General features: G+C 38.0%; 2 protein-coding genes across 4 annotated transcripts in view; both read right to left on the bottom strand.

Annotated features, from left to right (window-relative positions):
• Positions 1 to 21,146, bottom strand: part of LOC110779704 (uncharacterized) — a 33,320-nt gene extending 12,174 nt beyond the window's left edge. The window contains exons 1-3 of one of the 3 annotated variants that reach the window (XM_056836837.1): positions 16,674 to 18,421; positions 15,085 to 15,237; positions 14,900 to 14,987 (exon numbers count right to left, since the gene is read on the bottom strand). In XM_056836837.1, the coding sequence (XP_056692815.1) occupies positions 14,900 to 14,987; positions 15,085 to 15,131 (135 nt within the window). In that variant the 5' untranslated portion in view covers positions 15,132 to 15,237; positions 16,674 to 18,421. Of the gene's footprint in view, positions 1 to 14,899; positions 14,988 to 15,067 lie in introns of all 3 variants that reach the window. The other 2 variants (XM_056836835.1, XM_056836832.1) reach the window with 2 other exon arrangements.
• On the bottom strand, positions 4,653 to 7,587 carry LOC130467869 (uncharacterized). The gene is made up of 2 exons (XM_056836840.1): positions 5,999 to 7,587; positions 4,653 to 5,343 (listed from the first exon to the last, which is right to left on the bottom strand). Exons 1-2 carry the CDS (start codon positions 6,325 to 6,327, stop codon positions 5,253 to 5,255), a joined length of 420 nt encoding a protein of 139 aa, XP_056692818.1. The 5' UTR covers positions 6,328 to 7,587; the 3' UTR covers positions 4,653 to 5,252.
• Positions 21,147 to 21,883: the final 737 nt, after the last annotated feature.

Raw genomic sequence — 21,883 nt, 5'->3', positions numbered from 1 at the left:
ACCGTGCCGGTCTTTAGATTTGACGATCATGTCGTCCACATAGACCTCGATTTCTTTGTGTATCATGTCATGGAGTAACGTGGTGGCTGTTCTTTGATAGGTGGCCCCTGCGTTTTTCAAACCAAAAGGCATTATAGTGTAACAATATGTACCCCAAGGGGTAGTGAAAGTTGTTTTTTCCATGTCTTCTTCTGCCATGAGTATTTGATTATATCCGGCGTACCCGTCCATAAAGGAGAGGAGCGCGTGCTCTGCGGTGTTGTCTACTAGTATGTCAATGTGAGGTAGAGGGAAGTCATCTTTAGGTCTGGCTTTGTTGAGGTCTCGAAAGTCTACGCACATTCGCACTCGTCCATCTTTTTTAGCTACGGGGACAATATTGGCCACCCATTCTGGGTAGTTGGAGACTTTTATAAAGCCGGCGTCTAATTGTTTAGTGACTTCTTCTTTTATTTTCAAGGCTATCTCTGGTTTGAGCCGCCGTAGCTTTTGTTTTACTGGCGTCATTTTGGGATCTAGCGGAATTTTATGCTCAGCGATTTCTCGATCTATTCCTGGCATGTCTTTGTAGGACCAAGAAAAGACACCCTCGAATTCCCACAAAGTGGAGATTAGATCGGCCTTTTCAGTGGGAGTTAAGGTGAGGCCAATTTTAATAATCTTAGGATTTTCTTCTGCTCCAATATTTACCGATTCTGTGTCCTCAATTATAGGAGTTTTGAGTTCTTGTTCACTTACAGCTTTTATTAGTTCGGTATATTCCTCTTCTGGCTCTTTTTCGTGCTCATTAGTGGCGAGACATTCTGCATTATTACTCGGATTTTTAAGCGGCACATACTCAAAAGTTTTGTTTATCTTATTAAAGTCATGAAGCATTACATCAAAAAGATCTCCCGGAGTAGAGATTTCCGGGTCTAAACTATTTTTGGGAGGGGTTACAATTTTTCTAGGTTCGGACTCGGAGTCAGACTCGGATTCAGACTCTAATTCTTCGTACATCGGACCCTCTCCCGCAGATATCTTGAACTTCATCCCACGAGCATTAGTCCATTTGAAAGTCTTGCGCCACCCTCGTTGGATTTGGTCATCTTTTGACGGTGATGGAGCGATCAATTTAGTAGGATCGAACACTTCATCTTGGAGAGCTAATGCCATAATTTCTGTTTCTTTCTTCGCTCTTTTCTTTTCCAACCCAAACGATAGCCCGAAAGCATGTGAGTTGGGGAGCGTTTTTGGCATAGCATGATTCTTTGGAGCGAGTGGCCTTTGAGAACGTAAAGGGTCGTGTCCCAGAGCATGCATCTCTTGGGTTTGTGCGACCTCTAGGTATAGATGTTCGGGATATGCTTCTCCCATCGCGTTCCTTGATGGCTATCACGGGCAAGTACTCAGGGGCCCTGCATTATTGTTGTGGAGTAGGAAACACATTAGTTTGTTTCGTGAGTCGGTTTTTTAGACATTCTATGGCTACCCTTAAGTCGGACTAGTATGTTTGGACTGCTATGTGTGCACTTTGAACTCTTTATATTTTCGAAAATCTCTGCCCATGTGACATTCATAATTATTTGCATGGTCGACTTTTAGTGTCGAGCATTGCCGTCGTAGGAGGCCTAACAACGACGCAAAGAGTTATTAATTTTTTCACGAGTCGCTTTTGAAATCGAGTGCTTTTCCTACGCCTTCGTAGCAATTCTTTTTATGAACATTTTTTTTGCGCTACGTATTTTCCTTTCGCGCGGGCACCGAGGCTGCTGCGCCTGACCAGAAGGCCAAGCAGCAACTTCAGCGCCCAGCGAGGGGCGTGAGAAATTCTGGCGCCCAGCCAGGGGCGTTGAAAATGCGTCCCTGGCTGGTTCTCGTTTTCTGTCTTCTGTTTATGCGACTTCGATTTGCGTGCTTGCCTAATAACGTCCTTTACGCGTAGCAGCGTTTGTGGGATTCGTTACAGGCCATCCCGAGCGTCGCTTATTTTTGTGGCGATCATTCGGGTTTGCGGAACACGTGTTTCGGTATAACTCTTTGGCAAATTAGTCTATGAATGTTTGGGCAATTTTTAAGGTCGTTGATTTTCTAGGATAGTTTGTCACACACAATCACATATTTTGCTACACATAACTACATTACAAACATGGATTTGAAAATTAAATATGTCACGTAGTTTATGATAGCCTTCTATGGGTAGTTTATTTGCGCCTGGCTTGGTACCGCTTCTATCGTAGATCCAACACATGCCCCAGTCGAGGTAGTGTCTTCAACAGACGAATTTCGCCCAAGAGGCCAACCCGCAAGTGCAAGCCAAGGGGGCATGCAGGCAAGAGGGACCTAATGAGCGAGCGATTGGGTTCGGGATAGGTGTACTACCTGCACAAGTACCGAGTGGGCAACATGCGCGGCGTATGCACCCCCCTATTGGCGGAAAAAGGTATCCTTAGTCCCAACTCCCGAAGGAGCCGAGATTCGTTATGCGGTTCTGCCCGTTCACATTAATATGCTGATTTTCAGGTCGTCCCAACTTGATGGGGAAATAAACGCGGGGTAGGATCGTTTCACCCTTCGGCTATTTTGATTACCTACAAGCACGAGTATTTCCTTCACTATCCCCAGTGGAGTCGCCACTGTGAGGGGGTCGAAAAAGCACGAGGCTAATGCGTGACCTCGTCCCTCGTGGGTGTGACGATTCTTTTTATTCAATCAAGTGTAATTGGATTTCCTGTGAATTTACACCCAATTGACTAATAATATAGGAGTCGCCATTCAGTTTTTAATGACAATGAGAAAAACTGACAAAACCCGGTTATCGTGACATAAAGGGAGTGCAATTATGTTTGACCACGACGGCCGTAGGTTCCCTTGTGATCCCTGGTGTGGGGATCTCTCAACATACACCCGCAAGGTAGAGATTGAGGGTTCGGGGGACTGTAACTACCGAGAGGAGTACTTCGCTCGTCGATAACTCCAGAGGCAGGATATCCTTACTAGCTCAGCATAAATAATTGAAGGGACATGCGTTAACTATTAAACTAATCTGAATTGATTTTAGCCATATGCAACATATAATACTAGATCGATCGTGTTTATCTGATTTAAATAGCATTAAGGGACCTAGCATGATAATCCAATTTCCCGAAAATATTATATTTGTTAGGCATGATAGAACAATCAGATTTAGTTAGTTTAACAGTTCATAAAAAGGGCGAGGAAAGCAATTAAATCATCGAGAAGGGACACATTACGACGCACCCTTGAGAGGTGCGTCACGGTTCTCAAAAAACTAACCACTTTGACTTTGCTATTTCTCCTTTTTATTTAACGAATCTCAATTATGGGACAGGATACGTTCTGTTCGATTTATGGATCGATTGCGACAGAACGCGTGAACAGTTTCGCAGCGTGAGGCTTAGGCTAAGGGTTGGAGTCAGTACTCAGAATATAGTTGTGTGTTGTGTGTGTGTTCTTTTCACGTCGAATTTGGGACTGTATTTATAGGGAAGAGTTCGTGGAAAGATAGAATTGCAGAGTTCTAATCCACAAAGAATTAGGGAAAAACACGTACCCAGGTATTTTCAGCGCCCAGGCCTGGGCGCCGAAGATTTCGGCGCCCAGAGCCAGGCGTTGAAAATGGGGTCTGGGCTGTTTTCTTAGTCAGATTCGGATTCCTGAAATCCGTAGTGTTTGAGACTTAATCGAGTCTTTTAGTGCGTATCAATTTCATGACGGAATGCGTCTGGGCCCGTTACGAACTCTAGGCTCGTTAGGATTTTAATTAGTACGTAACTCTTATTTCCGAATCATATTAGGAATAGGATTCTCGCAGTTTTCTATCTCATTTAGGATTTATGTTGGAATGCAACACCTAATTCTGACAGGTTTCTATCCTTTATGATTTGCCACTTTTAGAAGCTACCTTTTACGACAGTTACTATTTTTAGCAGATTTCCATAAATAGCAGTTTTATATAAATATCAGGTTTCGGGTGAAATGAAAAGGGGAATTGAGATTCGTTTATTTTATAGGAGATGCGTTGTCAAGTGGAGATTTATGCTTTCATCATCGAACCTTCCCTTTCGGGAATGGGGACAAAAGTAGGTGTCTACAGTCACACGTTTAGCACCCAAGTATTGCAAACTCGCGACTTGTGTTAGCACCCCGTAGTAGTCCAAGAAGTTATTGCTCATATCAACTTCACCAACCACAACTACTCCACTATTTTGTGTTACTAAGCCTCTATCACGCTCTTCCGAATGAAATTTAAATCCATTTGTGATGTAACCACCAAAGCACATAGCAGTTTCCATTGGACCACACCCTAGAGAGAGCATCTCATCACTTAACCTTTCTTGTGCAAATATTCAGTCTGTTAAAAAAAGAAGTTTGAAGAGTAAGAGTGACATTAAAATAGCTATCTCATATTCACAACAGTATTGTCAAATAAGAAAAAGTTAGTGAAAGATCAGATTAGTTCATGAGCTAGTGAAAGTTCAAATTAGTTCATGTAAAAAGTTCAGGGCTAAGTTCATATTAGTATAGTCATATCAATAACAGCTCTAGTTTTCATGCTTTGTCTAGGGCCTTGATTTTATTGTTGATGCTGGTATTAGAATAATTGAGGGGTGATACTCCAGGGTGATCAGAGAGCTACAGAGGGGTGATACTCCAGGGTTGGTGAAATTTCCAACAGATAAGGCTCTCTTAACTGACCCTCGCTTCCGTCCCTTTGTGACCTCTACGCTAGGTATGTCCACTTTCTTCATATAGTTAACTTTATTTGGTAATTACCAAGCTAGCTTATTTGGTTGAGATGGTGGGAAACTCACTTAATTTGTGACTTGGACGTCGCATATTTGAGTTTCACCATCAGCTTATGCTTGATAATGAGGACTCCCTTACAATTACCCCTGCTCTCAATTAGTTTCTTTAAATAAGTTTGGTTAATTGGTTGTACATTATATTGTACTAGACAATGATAACTATACAACAATTGTGGTGTAATGTTTAAACTAACAAATGACAGGATCAAAGAGCATTCTTCAGAGATTATGCAGAATCACACAACAACACTATTGTAAAACCTGCTAGGCCCCCCAAGCACACCCTTACATACCTGCTAGACTTACTGCTAAACAGAACCCAAAGCTACTTTAGAATTCAACAACCTTAACCAACTGATTTCCTACAATTCATACTAATCCTAAATTTCTAATCTTACACTCTATGTTTGTCATCAAATACTTCTCAAATTCAAGCTCGACCATTCAACTAAACCCTAACCTTGTATTTGTCATCCAACCCTCATCAAATCCAAGCACAACCATACTACACAACTGTTCCTCCTCGAATAATATTCTGCAATGAATACGAAAGACAATTGAACAAGCATTATAGAATCCCAGTACTAAATTCACAATAGGACAAAACAATCAACACATTTGAGAATCAATTCAATTCCCTTAACCATCAAGCACAATAAAAGAAAACAAACTATAATGAACTGATTATAACTCACAAGGCTAAATCATAGCAAACCATTGATTTTCACCAAACAAACAAAAAGCCACAATCACAAAACCAAAATAACAAATCTTAAACATAACAACAATAAAATGATAATGACAGTAACAATTAAGCATATCCCAAAATCAGACCATTGCAGTTACTAAATCTCTATCTTTGCAGAACAATGAACAAATCAATAAAAACAACACAAACCCAATGCCGAAATCTAAACAGAGTTCCAAAACAACCAGCAAACCATTGATTTTCACCAAACAAACAAAAAGCCACAATCACAAAACCAAAATAACAAATCTTAAACATAACAACAATAAAATGATAATGACAGTAACAATTAAGCATATCCCAAAATCAGACCATTGCAGTTACTAAATCTCTATCTTTGCAGAACAATGAACAAATCAATAAAAACAACACAAACCCAATGCCGAAATCTAAACAGAGTTCCAAAACAAACCCAATGCCGAAAAGCTAAAACATAACTTACTGGATAAATGGTTTCACCTCTCGGCAATTCTTGAGAACATATGTGTGGGCCTCCTCCCACTCATGTAGGGCTAAGTCATGTGCTTGCCCAACCCCTAATGGTCGTCCAAGGTGACAGAATACGGATAGTCCTCCAAGATTTTCAATGACACCACCATCAAAGTTCCTTACCTGGCGATTGAATTTAGTATTGATGTCATGCAAATACCTTGAAATTAAAGTCGAGCATTCATAAGCTGTAAAAGCTTCTGCTATCGACCCTTCTGGACAAGCTCTATTACGAACAAACGACTTAAGAGTATACAAAAACCGCCCACCGGATACATCCATCTATACTGTACTGGACCCCCAAGCAATATATAAGTTGAGAATCTACAACTTTAGAAAATGCATAATCTAAAAACTCCAAAACCCCCTCTCTATATGCTTTTCTAAACCTATCATCCAAGTGCATCCATTCTCATCCCTTTTCCTTATCCATCCTACGACATTATGAATAAAAAAGACATTCAAACAAACGTAATTGACGCGTAACAGAGCCATCATTAAAAATTGCTAATTATGACATTCATCATTAAAACCCACATTTCTAGACAGACATGTAATATGATGATTATGAGCAATATAATTTGTGTTTATAAGCATTCAATACCATTCCGCAGTTTTTAAATATCCAACATGCAAACTGAACTGCAAGGAAAGTTAATAACATGCTCAGCTCAATAAGCTACAATAAGTTAAGGAATTAGTTTTCGGGATAAACATGATAGAGGCAATCTCAAACAGTACAAGTTGATTCCCACTGCCGAAACCTCTAAAATGAACTGAAACATGGAAAAAGCTAAATGAACTAAAACATGGAACCAATGGAAAAAGCCATGGAAAAAGCTAAATGAACTGAAACATGGCACCAATGACATATTCATCCTATAATCACATACAAATCAAATTGATGAAATGAGTACAAGTTGATTCCCACTGCCGAAACCTCTAAAATGTGGTTAACCATCTTACTGATGAATATGTTCAGAATGCAAGCACCAGTTTGAACTATAAGCAGGATCATAAACCAAACAAACAAATTAACAGAGCCATCACACACAAATCAAATTGATGAATATGAGTAATAAAATAAATTTCTGGTGATTAAGTTTCTGCTCTGAAGCTAATATCTCGAATTTTGTATGTTTTATAATCTGAATTAGCCAATTCCAAAACATAGGAATCACTAAAGTATTGTAAATGCAAAGGAATTCCCAATTTAAGCACACTAAGTAGATAACATAGGCTTCTATCAGCAATATTCTTCACAGATAAAAAACAGAGACTAAGTAGATTTGCAAATTGTTTGAATCAGTAGCTAATTAATTATTATGACTGAGATTGTCACAAAAATCAAATTCAAATTATAGATTCTCAGGGAAAATCCAACATAATTTCATTATCATAAACATGAAATAAACCGTATTATAGATTCTCAGGAAAATCAAACATAATTCCATTATCATAAACGGGAAATAAACCGCATCATACTCAATAAATCAAATTGAAGCAATAAATCAAATTAAAGCAACTAAAAACGATAATAAAAGAGTGAAATTATATACCTGATAATACGAATCTGCAAGCAACAATATTCGAATCTTCAATTTGGAGGAAACCTAACTTGCATCCTTCAATATTTACTCAAATAATCTCTAACTTGCAGCTGTATTGGCTTAATTAAACTTGAAAAGGCTCGATTAAGATTGAATAAACTCGATTTTCATGGAGGAATTTCAAGAATCTCTTGCGGTGAAGATGGAGTCGAGTCGCCGAGTGAGAGAGGAAGTTTGTCACCTTTGTTTGTTTGTTTGAAGCTTTGAGAAGTTTGTCGGCTTCCCCTCTTGTTTGATGGAGCAAAATGAAGGAAGAGGGAAAATGAGAGAGCATGGGTTTAGTTTTCGTGGGTGGGTTATGACGGTTCAACTTTCCCGTCGTAAAAACCATGTCATCAACGACGGGTTTTGGGCCTGTCGTAAATGGGTTGTCGTTGATGGCCCAGCTTTTTGTAGTGTAATAAGTTTATAAAAGGAAAGACTCTCCCACGTAACAAACATTGTGAAACACCCTAAAAGTAATACGTAACAAACAAAAAGAAACGGAGGGAGTACTTAAATCATCATGGGACCCATTAGCCTAATTAAGTAGACTTTGTAGGTTGGTGCCCTTGGTGGAAACAAGTTACTCCCTTCGTTTCGAAATAATAGGTATGGTTTACTTTTTCATGTTTTTCAATGCAAATGTTTTTCACGTTTTTCAATGAATTATTAATATCTCTAATTTTTTATTTGTAAAAGTTATAAAATATTGATATTCCAAAAGTACATGTCGAGACGAATCAAACAAAATCGCACACGACTATATTTTTCCTTACCCATAAATCACAAATGATAGTCAAATTGACATTTGTGAATAGTGTTAAAAGTCAAAGTGTCCCTATTATTTCGAAACGGAAAGATTACTCATTCAATGTATACGGAGAATGATGATTTATCGGCACCCACATTTATATAGTGTATCGTTATTCAGCGCCCGCGTTTTAAAAACGCCCGCATTTATAGTAGGAAAATATGATTTTTCCCTTCTAATATTCACCCACTCCATTAATAATAATAAAAATAATTAATCAACAATAATTTCATGAGTACCCTGAATTTAATTTAATTATGCTTTTGTATTATGTCCATTTAGGTACAAAGGATGGAATTAGTACGAAAATGAACATAATGAATTATGGACACAACAATATGGATCATGATTTCGAAACTTTGGCACCCATGTACAAGCGCAGCTTCACGGGTGCGCAACTGCGCAACTACGGCAGAGTTATGTACTTCACATATGAGAGGTTACTCAATAAATTAAAAATGAAACTCGACTTCATTAAACGGATAATGAAGCCAAGTTCTTACCAAAATGGATGTCTGTTGTCGTCTCATCTAGCAAGTTCGAACTCATCTTTAACCATCGCTCCGTGGACCCTAAATCCATTGCTGCTCAAGATATTGCAAAGACGGTCAAAGAATGTGCAGACAATAATGGCAGACCGTTGCGTCTTCTTCTACAGTTTTTCATTAATTTATTTTTATTAAAATCACCGCGCACTGCCATTGCGCTGGCAACACGGTTGCCGCGCACAGTTATTGTGCTGGAGACACAACCTCCACGCATAATATCTTCGCGGCGGTCGTGTCTCCGGCGCAATGGCTAGGCGTGGCAGCGGTGTCGCCGGCGCTATGGCGGTGCGCAGTGGTTTTAATTTGAAAAATAAAACAAGCTTAAATTCTAACGTTTTTGGTAGTTTCGGAACAAAGGACAAAAACCCATCCCTTCTCGGATCCCCTCAATGTAAGTTGTTATGTGTGCCTCGAATCTTCCTTGAAGGATGTTAGGGTGTTATAGTGGAAGGTCTGACTTCAAATGGACATATCTCATGATCTACTCATTTGATTGAGTTGATTCTAGTTGGAGGTGAAAGCTTGGCTCAATAGCTTTCCAACGCCTAGTCATAAGATCATTTTGGATGAGAAATGTGGGAGTTATGACTATTTTACGAGAAGCTGTCATGAAGCAGGGAAGTTCGGCCTAACTCTTATATGGTTCGACCGAACCTGAAGAGATTCGGGAACTTTGAGATTTTGGAGGTTCGCCCGAACTTTGGGTAAGTTCGGCCGAACCTGCTGGAAGTTAGGCCGAACTCTTAGATGGTTCGACCGAACCTCAAGAGAATCAGGAACTTTGAGATTTTGGAGGTTCGCCCGAACTTTGGGTAAGTTCGGCCGAACCCTGCGGGTAAACTGTTTTCTTCTCCGCAAGGTTCAATCAACTTGGCCTTTTCTTGTCCCTTAGATTGGTTTGATGTCTAACACTATAAATACCAAATGTAATGAGAATTTCATAATCAAGAGAGAGAAACACAAGTGAGGTTGAAACCCTAGATCTAAGCATACATAGAATTCTCTCTTCTTCACCTTTGAGAATTCCTCTTTGTAATTCTTTCTCCATTGAAGAGTAATACAAGCTCCAAACCCTCCCCTGTGGTGGATGTAGCTAATTGAAGAGTGAATCACCTTAAATCTTTGTGTGTGTTTTAATTTATTCATTTACTTCTTCTCATTATTCCAACATTAAATTTGTCATACAAATTGATCGAGGGGAAAACTAGGTCGTTACTAGTCTCTCCTAATCAAACAAATTACCTACACTAACCACTAAACACAAGTAAAGCGGTAAGAAAGGGTCGGAATCCACAAGGACTAAGGTGCACTAATCTATGTTAATCGAACAACAAGCTAGGTCGAAACGAGGTTTTGGAAAGTCAACTAACTAACTAAATTAAATCAACTAAACTAAGAAACCAAAAGCAAACGAGATTAGGGAATGGGTCAAACAACAACAAATCATGGAATGGACATAAGAGAATTGAAAACGGGGATATTCACAAGCACTACATGATAAGCGTTGAATTCACAAATAGCTCCAACCATCTCCCGATGCGCGAACAATTTCCCTAAGCATCAAGGACGAACTCCCGTTCTACCCTATCATACCCGGGGTAAGTTAAAGTCCTAATTCAACCAAATAGTCAAGTTTAGGTCTTTAATCCCTTTCTAACCCAACTAGACTACTCCAAGCAATCATGGAACATTCAATTGATCAAGTTAAATGCAACATGTATTGGAAATGCCTAAACATGCAATAATTTAATCATGAAAATCCCTAATTTCCAATCACAAACACCCAAACCAATCAATGTTGAGTTTTCACCAAACCCTAATCAATAAACTACTCCATAATCATAAAAACATAAAATTTATAGAAATTAACAACTAAAAACATGATTCTAAACAATAACAACAATTAATCTAAACATGAATCATTAAATTAAACAAAAATAATTAAACTAATCAAAACAATAAATAAAGCAATAAATAAGGCAATAAATAAAGAGAAGAGAGAGTAAGAAATTCTCATTGAGTGAAGCTAAGGAGTTGTTCAAATCTCTAGATTGCTCCTTCAATCATCCAAAATCCAAGCTTTCCATTAATTTTTCTCACTTTTTCTCTGTCACGTAGTTTATGATAGGCTTCTATGGGTAGTTTATTTGCGCCTGGCTTTGTACCGCTTCTATCGTAGATCCAACACATGCCCCGGTCGAGGTAGTGTCTTCAACAGACGAATTTCGCCCAAGAGGCCAGCCCGCAAGTGCAAGCCAAGGGGGCATGCAGGCGAGAGGGACCTAATGAGCGAGCGATTGGGTTCGGGATAGGTGTACTACCTGCACAAGTACCGAGTGGGAAACATGCGCGGCGTATGCACCCCCCTATTGGCGGAAAAAGGTATCCTTAGTCCCAACTCCCGAAGGAGCCGAGATTCGTTATGCGGTTCTGCCCGTTCACATTACTATGTTGATTTTCAGGTCGTCCCAACTTGATGGGGAAATAAACGCGGGGTAGGATCGTTTCACCCTTCGGCTATTTTGATTACCTACAAGCACGAGTATTTCCTTCACTATCCCCAGTGGAGTCGCCACTGTGAGGGGGTCGAAAAAGCACGAGGCTAATGCGTGACCTCGTCCCTCGTGGGTGTGACGATTCTTTTTATTCAATCAAGTGTAATTGGATTTCCTGTGAATTTACACCCAATTGACTAGTAATATAGGAGTCGCCATTCAGTTTTTAACGACAATGAGAAAAATTGACAAAACCCGGTTATCGTGACATAAAGGGAGTGCAATTATGTTTGACCACGACGGCCGTAGGTTCCCTTGTGATCCCTGGTGTGGGGATCTCTCAACATACACCCGCAAGGTAGAGATTGAGGGTTCGGGGGACTGTAACTACCGAGAGGAGTACTTCTCTCGTCGATAACTCCAGAGGCAGGATATCCTTACTAGCTCAGCATAAATAATTGAAGGGACATGCGTTAACTATTAAACTAATCTGAATTGATTTTAGCCATATGCAACATATAATACTAGATCGATCGTGTTTATCTGATTTAAATAGCATTAAGGGACCTAGCATGATAATCCAATTTCCCGAAAATATTATATTTGTTAGGCGTGATAGAACAATCAGATTTAGTTAGTTTAACAGTTCATAAAAAGGGCGAGGAAAGCAATTAAATCATCGAGAAGGGACACATTACGACGCACCCTTGAGAGGTGCGTCACGGTTCTCAAAAAACTAACCACTTTGACTTTGCTATTTCTCCTTTTTATTTAACGAATCTCAATTATGGGACAGGATACGTTCTGTACGATTTATGGATCGATTGCGACAGAACGCGTGAACAGTTTCGCAGCGTGAGGCTTAGGCTAAGGGTTGGAGTCAGTACTCAGAATATAATTGTGTGTTGTGTGTGTGTTCTTTTCACGTCGAATTTGGGACTGTATTTATAGGGAAGAGTTCGTGGAAAGATAGAATTGCAGAGTTCTAATCCACAAAGAATTAGGGAAAAACACGTACCCAGGTATTTTCAGCGCCCAGGCCTGGGCGCCGAAGATTTCGGCGCCCAGAGCCAGGCGTTGAAAATGGGGTCTGGGCTGTTTTCTTAGTCAGATTCGGATTCCTGAAATCCGTAGTGTTTGAGACTTAATCGAGTCTTTTAGTGCGTATCAATTTCATGACGGAATGCGTCTGGGCCCGTTACGAACTCTAGGCTCGTTAGGATTTTAATTAATACGTAACTCTTATTTCCGAATCATATTAGGAATAGGATTCTCGCAGTTTTCTATCTCATTTAGGATTTATGTTGGAATGCAACACCTAATTCTGACAGGTTTCTATCCTGTATGATTTGCCACTTTTAGAAGCTACCTTTTACGACAGTTACTATTTTTAGCAGATTTCCATAAATAGCAGTTTTCTATAAATATCAGGTTTCGGGTGAAATGAAAAGGGGAATTGAGATTCGTTTATTTTATAGGAGATGCGTTGTCAAGTGGAGATTTATGCTTTCATCATCGAACCTTCCCTTTCGAGAATGGGGGCAAAAGTAGGTGTCTACAGTCACACGTTTAGCACCCAAGTATTGCAAACTCGCGACTTGTGTTAGCACCCCTTAGTAGTCCAAGAAGTTATTGCTCATATCAACTTCACCAACCACAACTACTCCACTATTTTGTGTTACTAAGCCTCTATCACGCTCTTCCAAATGAAATTTAAATCCATTTGTGATGTAACCACCAAAGCACATAGCAGTTTCCATTGGACCACACCCTAGAGAGAGCATCTCATCACTTAACCTTTCTTGTGCAAATATTCAGTCTGTTAAAAAAAGAAGTTTGAAGAGTAAGAGTGACATTAAAATAGCTATCTCATATTCACAACAGTATTGTCAAATAAGAAAAAGTTAGTGAAAGATCAGATTAGTTCATGAGCTAGTGAAAGTTCAAATTAGTTCATGTAAAAAGTTCAGGGCTAAGTTCATATTAGTATAGTCATATCAATAACAGCTCTGGTTTTCATGCTTTGTCTAGGGCCTTGATTTTATTATTGATGATGGTATTAGAATAATTGAGGGGTGATACTCCAGGGTGATCAGAGAGCTACAGAGGGGTGATACTCCAGGTTGGTGAAATTTCCAACAGATAAGGCTCTCTTAACTGACCCTCGCTTCCGTCCCTTTGTGACCTCTACGCTAGGTATGTCCACTTTCTTCATATAGTTAACTTTATTTGGTAATTACCAAGCTAGCTTATTTGGTTGAGATGGTGGGAAACTCACTTAATTTGTGACTTCGACGTCGCATATTTGAGTTTCACCATCAGCTTATGCTTGATAATGAGGACTCCCTTACAATTACCCCTGCTCTCAATTAGTTTCTTTAAATAAGTTTGGTTAATTGGTTGTACATTATATTGTACTAGACAATGATAACTATACAACAATTGTGGTGTAATGTTTAAACTAACAAATGACAGGATCAAAGAGCATTCTTCAGAGATTATGCAGAATCACACAACAACACTATTGTAAAACCTTCTAGGCCCCCCAAGCACACCCTTACATACCTGCTAGACTTACTGCTAAACAGCACCCAAAGCTACTTTAGAATTCAACAACCTTAACCAACTGATTTCCTACAATTCATACTAATCCTAAATTTCTAATCTTACACTCTATGTTTGTCATCAAATACTTCTCAAATTCAAGCTCGACCATTCAACTAAACCCTAACCTTGTATTTGTCATCCAACCCTCATCAAATCCAAGCACAACCATACTACACAACTGTTCCTCCTCGAAAATATTCTGCAATGAATACGAAAGACAATTGAACAAGCATTATAGAATCCCAGTACTAAATTCACAATAGGACAAAACAATCAACACATTTGAGAATCAATTCAATTCCCTTAACCATCAAGCACAATAAAAGAAAACAAACTATAATGAACTGATTATAACTCACAAGGCTAAATCATAGCAAACCATTGATTTTCACCAAACAAACAAAAAGCCACAATCACAAAACCAAAATAACAAATCTTAAACATAACAGCAATAAAATGATAATGACAGTAACAATTAAGCATATCCCAAAATCAGACCATTGCAGTTACTAAATCTCTATCTTTGCAGAACAATGAACAAATCAATAAAAACAACACAAACCCAATGCCGAAATCTAAACAGAGTTCCAAAACAACCAGCCAAAGTTTCTAAATCCCCACATCATCTTTCTCAATCTTTCCAGAACAATGAACAAATCAATGAAAACAACACAACCCTAGTTCAATACAAAAAATACTCAAAAAAAAAGTAAACAACAAGGCATGTGGTATGATTCCAGTACTAAAATATGCAGGCAGATAAATACATAAGGACATAAAGACTATGTCAAGTAACTTTACCGCTTTACGAAAACACTTTATGAAACTTGAATTCCAACTTTGAATTGGTATCTCCAAGCCTCTTTTATCTACCACCTCATGGAATTTCCTGCATTATGTTATATTTGTAAGCATAATAAAAACAACAAAAAGTACCAAAAGAAAAAGAAAAGCTAAAACATAACTTACTGGATAAATGGTTTCACCTCTCGGCAATTCTTGAGAACATATGTGTGGGCCTGCTCCCACTCATGTAAGGCTAAGTCATGTGCTTGCCCAGCCCCTAATGGTCGTCCAAGGTGACAGAATACGGATAGTCCTCCAAGATTTTCAATGACACCACCATCAAAGTTCCTTACCTGGCGATTGAATTTAGTATTGATGTCATGCAAATACCTTGAAATTAAAGTCGAGCATTCATAAGCTGTAAAATATTCTGCTATCGACCCTTCTGGACAAGCTCTATTACGAACAAACGACTTAAGAGTATACAAAAACCGCCCACCGGATACATCCATCTATACTGTACTGGACCCCCAAGCAATATATAAGTTGAGAATCTACAACTTTAGAAAATGCATAATCTAAAAACTCCAAAACCCCCTCTCTATATGCTTTTCTAAACCTATCATCCAAGTGCATCCATTCTCATCCCTTTTCCTTATCCATCCTACGACATTATGAATAAAAAAGACATTCAAACAAACGTAATTGACGCGTAACAGAGCCATCATTAAAAATTGCTAATTATGACATTCATCATTAAAACCCACATTTCTAGACAGACATGTAATATGATGATTATGAGCAATATAATTTGTGTTTATAAACATTCAATACCATTCCGCAGTTTTTAAATATCCAACATGCAAACTGAACTGCAAGGAAAGTTAATAACATGCTCAGCTCAATAAGCTACAATAAGTTAAGGAATTAGTTTTCGGGATAGACACGATAGAGGCAATCTCAAACAGTACAAGTTGATTACCACTGCCGAAACCTCTAAAATGAACTGAAACATGGAAAAAGCTAAATGAACTAAAACATGGCACCAATGGAAAAAGCCATGGAAAAAGCTAAATGAACTGAAACATGGCACCAATGACATATTCATCCTATAATCACACACAAATCAAATTGATGAAATGAGTACAAGTTGATTCCCACTGCCGAAACCTCTAAAATGTGGTTAACCATCTTACTGATGAATATGTTCAGAATGCAAGCACCAGTTTGAACTATAAGCAGGATCATAAACCAAACAAACAAATTAACAGAGCCATCACACACAAATCAAATTGATGAATATGAGTAATAAAATAAATTTCTGGTGATTAAATTTCTGCTCTGAAGCTAATATCTCGAATTTTGTATGTTTTATAATCTGAATTAGCCAATTCCAAAACATAGGAATCACTAAAGTATTGTAAATGCAAAGGAATTCCCAATTTAAGCACACTAAGTAGATAACATAGGCTTCTATCAGCAATATTCTTCACATATAAAAAACAGAGACTAAGTAGATTTGCAAATTGTTTGAATCAGTAGCTAATTAATTATTATGACTGAGATTGTCACAAAAATCAAATTCAAATTATAGATTCTCAGGGAAAATCCAACATAATTTTATTATCATAAACATGAAATAAACAGTATTATAGATTCTCAGGAAAATCAAACATAATTCCATTATCATAAACGGGAAATAAACCGCATCATACTCAATAAATCAAATTGAAGCAATAAATCAAATTAAAGCAACTAAAAACGATAATAAAAGAGTGAAATTATATACCTGATAATACGAATCTGCAAGCAACAATATTCGAATCTTCAATTTAGAGGAAACCTAACTTGCATCCTTCAATATTTACTCAAATAATCTCTAACTTGCAGCTGTATTGGCTTAATTAAACTTGAAAAGGCTCGATTAAGATTGAATAAAGTCGATTTTCATGGAGGAATTTCAAGAATCTCTTGCGGTGAAGATGGAGTCGAGTCGCCGAGTGAGAGAGGAAGTTTGTCGCCTTTGTTTGTTTGTTTGAAGCTTTGAGAAGTTTGTCGGCTTCCCCTCTTGTTTGATGGAGCAAAATGAAGGAAGAGGGAAAATAAGAGAGCATGGGTTTAGTTTTTGTGGGTGGGTTATGACGGTTCAACTTTCCCGTCATAAAAACCATGTCATCAACGACGGGTTTTGGGCCTGTCGTAAATGGGTTGTCGTTGATGGCCCAGTTTTTTGTAGTGTAATAAGTTTATAAAAGGAAAGATTCTCCCACGTAACAAACATTGTGAAACACCCTAAAAGGAATACGTAACAAACAAAAAGAAACGGAGGGAGTACTTAAATCATCATGGGACCCATTAGCCTAATTAAGTAGACTTTGTAGGTTGGTGCCCTTGGTGGAAACAAGTTACTCCCTTCGTTTCGAAATAATAGGTATGGTTTACTTTTTCATGTTTTTCAATGCAAATTTTTTTTCACGTTTTTCAATGAATTATTAATATCTCTAATTTTTTATTTGTAAAAGTTATAAAATATTGATATTCCAAAAGTACATGTCGAGACGAATCAAACAAAATCGCACACGACTATATTTTTCCTTACCCATAAATCACAAATGATAGTCAAATTAACATTTGTGAATAGTGTTAAAAGTCAAAGTGTCCCTATTATTTCGAAACGGAAAGATTACTCATTCAATGTATACGGAGAATGATGATTTATCGGCACCCACATTTATATAGTGTATCGTTATTCAGCGCCCGCGTTTTAAAAACGCCCGCATTTATAGTAGGAAAATATGATTTTTCCCTTCTAATATTCACCCACTCCATTAATAATAATAAAAATAATTAATCAACAATAATTTCATGAGTACCCTGAATTTAATTTAATTATGCTTTTGTATTATGTCCATTTAGGTACAAAGGATGGAATTAGTACAAAAATGAACCTAATGAATTATGGACACAACAATATGGATCATGATTTCGAAACTTTGGCACCCATGTACAAGCGCGGCTTCACGGGTGCGCAACTGCGCAACTACGGCAGAGTTATGTACTTCACATATGAGAGGTTACTCAATAAATTAAAAATGAAACTCGACTTCATTAAACGGATAATGAAGCCAAGTTCTTACCAAAATGGATGTCTGTTGTCGTCTCATCTAGCAAGTTCGAACTCATCTTTAACCATCGCTCCGTGGACCCTAAATCCATTGCTGCTCAAGATATTGCAAAGACGGTCAAAGAATGTGCAGACAATAATGGCAGACCGTTGCGTCTTCTTCTACAGTTTTTAATTAATTTATTTTTATTAAAATCACCGTGCACTGCCATTGCGCTGGCAGCACGGTTGCCGCGCACAGTTATTGTGCTGGAGACACAACCTCCACGCATAATATCTTCGCGGCGGCCGTGTCTCCGGCGCAATGGCTAGGCGTGGCAGTGGTGTCGCCGGCGCTATGGCGGTGCGCAGTGGTTTTAATTTGAAAAATAAAACAAGCTTAAATTCTAACGTTTTTGGTAGTTTCGGAACAAAGGACAAAAACCCATCCCTTCTCGGATCCCCTCAATGTAATTTGTTATGTGTGCCTCGAATCTTCCTTGAAGGATGTTAGGGTGTTATAGTGGAAGGTCTGACTTCAAATTGACATATCTCATGATCTACTCATTAGATTGAGTTGATTCTAGTTGGAGGTGAAAGCTTGGCTCAATAGCTTTCCAACGCCTAGTCATAAGATCATTTTGGATGAGAAATGAGGGAGTTATGACTATTTTACGAGAAGCTGTCATGAAGCAGGGAAGTTCGGCCTAACTCTTATATGGTTCGACCGAACCTGAAGAGATTCGGGAACTTTGAGATTTTGGAGGTTCGCCCGAACTTTGGGTAAGTTCGGCCGAACCTGCTGGAAGTTAGGCAGAACTCTTAGATGGTTCGACCGAACCTCAAGAGAATCAGGAACTTTGAGATTTTGGAGGTTCGCCCGAACTTTGGGTAAGTTCGGCCGAACCCTGCGGGTAAACTGTTTTCTTCTCCGCAAGGTTCAATCAACGTGGCATTTTCTTGTCCCTTAGATTGGTTTGATGTCTAACACTATAAATACCAAATGTAATGAGAATTTCATAATCAAGAGAGAGAAACACAAGTGAGGTTGAAACCCTAGATCTAAGCATACATAGAATTCTCTCTTCTTCACCTTTGAGAATTCCTCTTTGTAATTCTTTCTCCATTGAAGAGTAATACAAGCTCCAAACCCTCCCCCGTGGTGGATGTAGCTAATTGAAGAGTGAATCACCTTAAATCTTTGTGTGTGTTTTAATTTATTCATTTACTTCTTCTCATTATTCCAACATTAAATTTGTCATACAAATTGATCGAGGGGAAAACTAGGTCGTTACTAGTCTCTCCTAATCAAACAAATTACCTACACTAACCACTAAACACAAGTAAAGCGGTAAGAAAGGGTCGGAATCCACAAGGACTAAGGTGCACTAATCTATGTTAATCGAACAACAAGCTAGGTCGAAACGAGGTTTTGGAAAGTCAACTAACTAACTAAATTAAATCAACTAAACTAAGAAACCAAAAGCAAACGAGATTAGGGAATGGGTCAAACAACAACAAATCATGGAATGGACATAAGAGAATTGAAAACGGGGAAATTCACAAGCACTACATGATAAACGTTGAATTCACAAATAGCTCCAACCATCTCCCGATGCGCGAACAATTTCCCTAAGCATCAAGGACGAACTCCCGTTCTACCCTATCATACCCGGGGTAAGTTAAAGTCCTAATTCAACCAAATAGTCAAGTTTAGGTCTTTAATCCCTTTCCAACCCAACTAGACTACTCCAAGCAATCATGGAACATTCAATTGATCAAGTTAAATGCAACATGTATTGGAAATGCCTAAACATGCAATAATTTAATCATGAAAATCCCTAATTTCCAATCACAAACACCCAAACCAATCAATGTTGAGTTTTCACCAAACCCTAATCAATAAACTACTCCATAATCATAAAAACATAAAATTTATAGAAATTAACAACTAAAAACATGATTCTAAACAATAACAACAACTAATCTAAACATAAATCATTAAATTAAACAAAAATAATTAAACTAATCAAAACAATAAATAAAGCAATAAATAAGGCAATAAATAAAGAGAAGAGAGAGTAAGAAATTCTCATTGAGTGAAGCTAAGGAGTTGTTCAAATCTCTAGATTGCTCCTTCAATCATCCAAAATCCAAGCTTTCCATTAATTTTTCTCACTTTTTCTCTCTAAACTAAACTAAACTAAAACCCTAGAAAATGAGACTAATTATGTACATACCCCAAAATGAGAGCAAGAGTGTATTTATACTACTCTTCTAAAACTCCAAAAAAAAAAAAAAAAAACAAAGTAAATAAAACCAAGAAACTAAAAGAATTAAAAAGAGAGTAAAAGAAAAGTAAAAGAAAAGAAAAGAAAAAGAATTAAAAGAGGGAAAAAAATAAGGAAAAGATAAAGAAAATAAAGATGGGATCAAAATCCCCAAAGAAAACATCAGACCCTTCTTCACCCACTTATTAGCGTCCCCTCCTTTTTCTTCGTCTTCATCTCCTCATCAATCAACGCCCCTCCATCAATGATCAGCGGTTCAATCGTCATCCACCGTCGATCCTCATCGTCATCAACGATCATCATCAGCTGCCGTCCGTCTATCATCACCGTTCACCCTCATCTTCAATCATCATCATCGTCCTCATCAACGGTCACCGTCGAGCAACAATGAATCGACCATCATCACCGTCGATCTTCCATGATTCCATCAACCTCAACCACGAGCGCAGCCACGTGACTTCATTAATTCCGTACCAATTTGAGCGGTGAAATGTTCGGTCGAACCCGAAAAAGGTTCGGGCGAACTTGATTGCTGTTCGGACGAACTCCTCGATGGTTTGAGCGAACCTCATACTTACAGGAACTCTAAATCTTCGGTTCGGTCGAACTCGATACGGGTTCGAACGAATCAATATACTCTGTTTTTGCTCTGTTCTTGGCTTGATTTTGATTGCTATTTTGGGTTTGTTGTTGTGTTGTTCGTGGTGAGAATTGGTGTAGGGGAGGAGTGCAGGTGTTGGTGTTGTTGCTTGATGCGTGGGATGGTGGTTTGGTGCGAAGGGTGTTGGTGGTTGGCAGCAGGGAAGGAGATGGACAATTGACGTGGTGTATGATAGTGGAGATGTGGTGTAGGATAGATTTTGCCTTTTGCCTTGCCTTGCCTTGCCTTTAAACCGACCCATTGAACTCGTACTCCCGTACTACGAAGTTACCTACATAATTAAAATAAAAACGAGAGTATAAATCGGAAACATAATAAAACAAAAGAAATATCAATTAATAATAATAATACTAATAATAATAATAATAACAATAATAAGAAATAGAAATATAAATAAATTTAGAAAATAATAATGAAAACTAAAATAATTAAACTATAAAATTATAAAACAAATAAAATAAATAAATTACGGAATTAATATCTAAAAACTAACAAAAATAGCTAAAAATGCTAAATCAAGCAATAAATAATCAAAATAAGAAATTAAGGGAAATAAAGATTAAAAATACTAAAAATAGGATAAAACGACTCAAATAATTGCCTAATCACCACCCTATGAGCGACATAAATGTCACTCATCACAAATCAACTTTCAAACTCAAAAGGGTCCTTAATTCATAACATAAGCAACTCGATCTGTTAAACCGCATCAATTCATTTTGAACTGCAGTTCATTTTGGGATTGGGACGGTTCATGATGATGATGATTATGATGATTGTTGTACTTCCTCCGTCCCTCAATACTCGACCCAGTTTGACTTTTTCACTATTCACATAAATTACTTTGATTCTATTTTATTTCTAGTATATGAAAACAAATGTTAGTATATAATATATTGTTGGCTTCATCTTAATATATATTTTCAAAATATTAATATTTTTAT

This window comes from Spinacia oleracea, chromosome 1 (assembly GCF_020520425.1).
Source record: "Spinacia oleracea cultivar Varoflay chromosome 1, BTI_SOV_V1, whole genome shotgun sequence".
Classification (NCBI taxonomy): domain Eukaryota; kingdom Viridiplantae; phylum Streptophyta; class Magnoliopsida; order Caryophyllales; family Amaranthaceae; genus Spinacia; species Spinacia oleracea.
Note: the sequence above shows the minus strand (reverse complement) of the source record. Positions and strands in the feature narration are given on the sequence as shown.